The sequence below is a fragment of the Corapipo altera genome, unplaced genomic scaffold (genome assembly GCF_003945725.1).
Source record: "Corapipo altera isolate COAL_440 unplaced genomic scaffold, ASM394572v1 130542, whole genome shotgun sequence".
Taxonomy (NCBI): domain Eukaryota; kingdom Metazoa; phylum Chordata; class Aves; order Passeriformes; family Pipridae; genus Corapipo; species Corapipo altera.
The window spans coordinates 1-2,417 of NW_020887875.1; the positions used below are offsets into that span (position 1 = coordinate 1).

The 2,417-nt window shown below is 58.5% G+C and overlaps 1 protein-coding gene across 1 annotated transcript; it reads left to right on the forward strand.

Moving 5' to 3' along the window:
• Positions 1 to 45: 45 nt before the first annotated feature.
• Positions 46 to 2,064, forward strand: LOC113941780 (IgGFc-binding protein-like). The gene is made up of 3 exons (XM_027632922.1): positions 46 to 504; positions 1,164 to 1,445; positions 1,928 to 2,064. Exons 1-3 carry the CDS (start codon positions 46 to 48, stop codon positions 1,928 to 1,930), a joined length of 744 nt encoding a protein of 247 aa, XP_027488723.1. The 3' UTR covers positions 1,931 to 2,064.
• Positions 2,065 to 2,417: the final 353 nt, after the last annotated feature.

Below are 2,417 nucleotides of genomic sequence, written 5' to 3' on the forward strand. Positions count from 1 at the left end.
ACGTGTCGCCATGGGGGGGATGGGGATGTGGGGGGACATGGGGACATGGACCATGACACCTCACAGCACCATCATCCCTATTTTTTGACCACTTTTTACCACTTTTCCCCCCTTTTTCCCTGGAAACAGATCGCCCAGACCATCCTGACCCGGGACTGCTCCCAGTCCTGCACGTGCCGGGGCCCAGGGGGGCTCCAGTGCCGCCCCTTCTCCTGCCCCCTGGGCCACACCTGTGACCTCTTGAATGGCACCCGGACCTGTGTCCCCCGCCCAGGGCGGTGCCTCTTGTCCTCTCCCACCCGCTTTGTCACCTTCGATGGCCTCCCCGGGGCCACCCTGGCCACCGGCGTCTACGTGGTGGCCACTGTGTGTGACCTCCGGGCCCCCACCTGGTTCCGGCTGCTGGGGGTCATTGGGGACATCGGGGACCACCCAGGGATGGTGGCCCTTCACCTCTTCACCCACCACGGGCTCATCACTGCCCGCACGGATGGCAGAGTCTGGGTGAGTTGGGCCCAAAAGTGCCACCCTGAAGTTCTCCTGACCTTGATTTTAACCAAAAATCTGGGTTTTCTCCTTTATTTCACACTGAGAAAAAGTCCATGTGGGTTGTCCCATCCCACCCCCACAAGATGTTCTGACCTTGATTTTGCCCCAGATTGCTCTTTTTTCCTCTGATTTCATGGCAGGGAAGCACCTACATGGGTTGTCCCTCACCATGCCTTGACCCACCTTACAATTTTGACTAAAATTGCTCTTTTTCCCCCCCAGTCACTCTTTTTTCCCCCCAATTTTGTGCCAGAGAGGCACCTATATGGGTTGCCCCTCATCTCAACCCCCCCATGCCTTGATCCATCCCATCATTTTGCCTAAAACTGCTCTTTTTTTCCCTCATTGCTCCTCTTTCTCCCAGTTGCATGCCAGGGAAGCAGTTCTGTGGGCAGTGGTCAGTATGATGCATTCATAGACTGACCCACCCCATCATTTTTGCTAAAATTGCTCATTTCTTCCCAATTTCATGAACCTACACAGGTTGTCCCTCATCCCACCATGCCTTGACCCATCCCATCATTTTCCCCAAACTCCTTCTTTCCCACCCAGACTCCTTCAATCCCCCCTCCCACATCCCAGTACCGAAATCCCTCACAATTTGTTTTTTCCAGCTCAACGGAGTCCCCACCTCCCTCCCCGTGGAGCTCTCGGGGAAGTTGAACATCACAGAGTCAGGCGGGACCCTCCGGATCGGGTGGATCCCAGGATTCCAGGTGGAACTGGGAGCCCAGGGGGTGGCCCTGGAGGTGACAAAGGACACTCGGGGGACCCTCTGTGGCCTCTGCGGGGACTATGACGGGGCCACGACCAATGACCTGCGGGGCCCTGACGGGACAGTGACAGGGGACACGAGGGAGCTGGCACAGGCCTGGAGGGCTCCTGACTTCAGCCAGGTGGGGACACCTGGGGGGGCAAAGGGGGAGGGGCTTGTGGGGGTTGGAAGGAAAAAAGGGGAAAAGAGCATGAAAAAGAGGGGGAAGAGCCCACCCAGCAAGGGGAAAGATGGAAAAAAAAAAAGATGGAAAAGGCTCAAAAAGGAGGGAAAGAGCTTAAAAAAGTGGGGAAAAGAGAAAAGAGGTGAAAGAGCCAAAACCAGGGGGAAAGAGCCCAAAAAGGGGGAGAAAGAGTCCAAAAAAGAGAAAGAGACCCCAAAAAAGGGGAAAGAGCCCCCCAAAAAGGGGAGGGTAGCACAAAAACGGGGGGGAAGAGCCAAAAAAGGGGGGAAAGTGACCAAAAAAAAGGGGCAAGAGCCTCCCGAAGAGGAGGGGGGGGGGAGGGGGACAGCCCTAGAAAACAGGAGAAAATTCAAAAAAGCATGAAAATAGAGGGAAACTGCCCCAAAGCTCCCCTGGATTTCTCCTTTTTTCCCTCCCAGTGATGCGGAAAATCGACTTTTCGCCGCTGCCATGACCCGAAACCGCCCCGGAGACGGAACAGCCGCGTTTCTATATCACTCAAACCCGCCCTGCCCCTCCCCCCCCCCCCCCCAAATAAAATAAAAGTTGGGGAGAAAACGCCGTTTGCGGGTCATTTGTGGGTGTAATTCCGGGAGTTGTGGGGAAAGCAGGAGCGTGGGAATGTGGAGGGGGGTTCCCGGGGCCGGGGGGGGTCCCGCCCCGGGCGGTTCCGTGTGCCCCCCTCCCCCCCGTGGGTCAATATTTCCCAAGGCCCGAGTCCCACGGGGGGGGAGGTGCGGGGGGGCACCCGGATGCGGGGGGTGGGGGGAGCTCCCGGACATCCGAGTGCCCCGGGGGGAGGGGATGGCTGCACAGCTGGGGGGTCCCCTCCCCAGTGTCCCCAGTCCCTCCCAGTACACCCCAGCCTCTTCCCCCCCCCCCCCCCCCCCCCCCCCCCCCCCCCCCCCC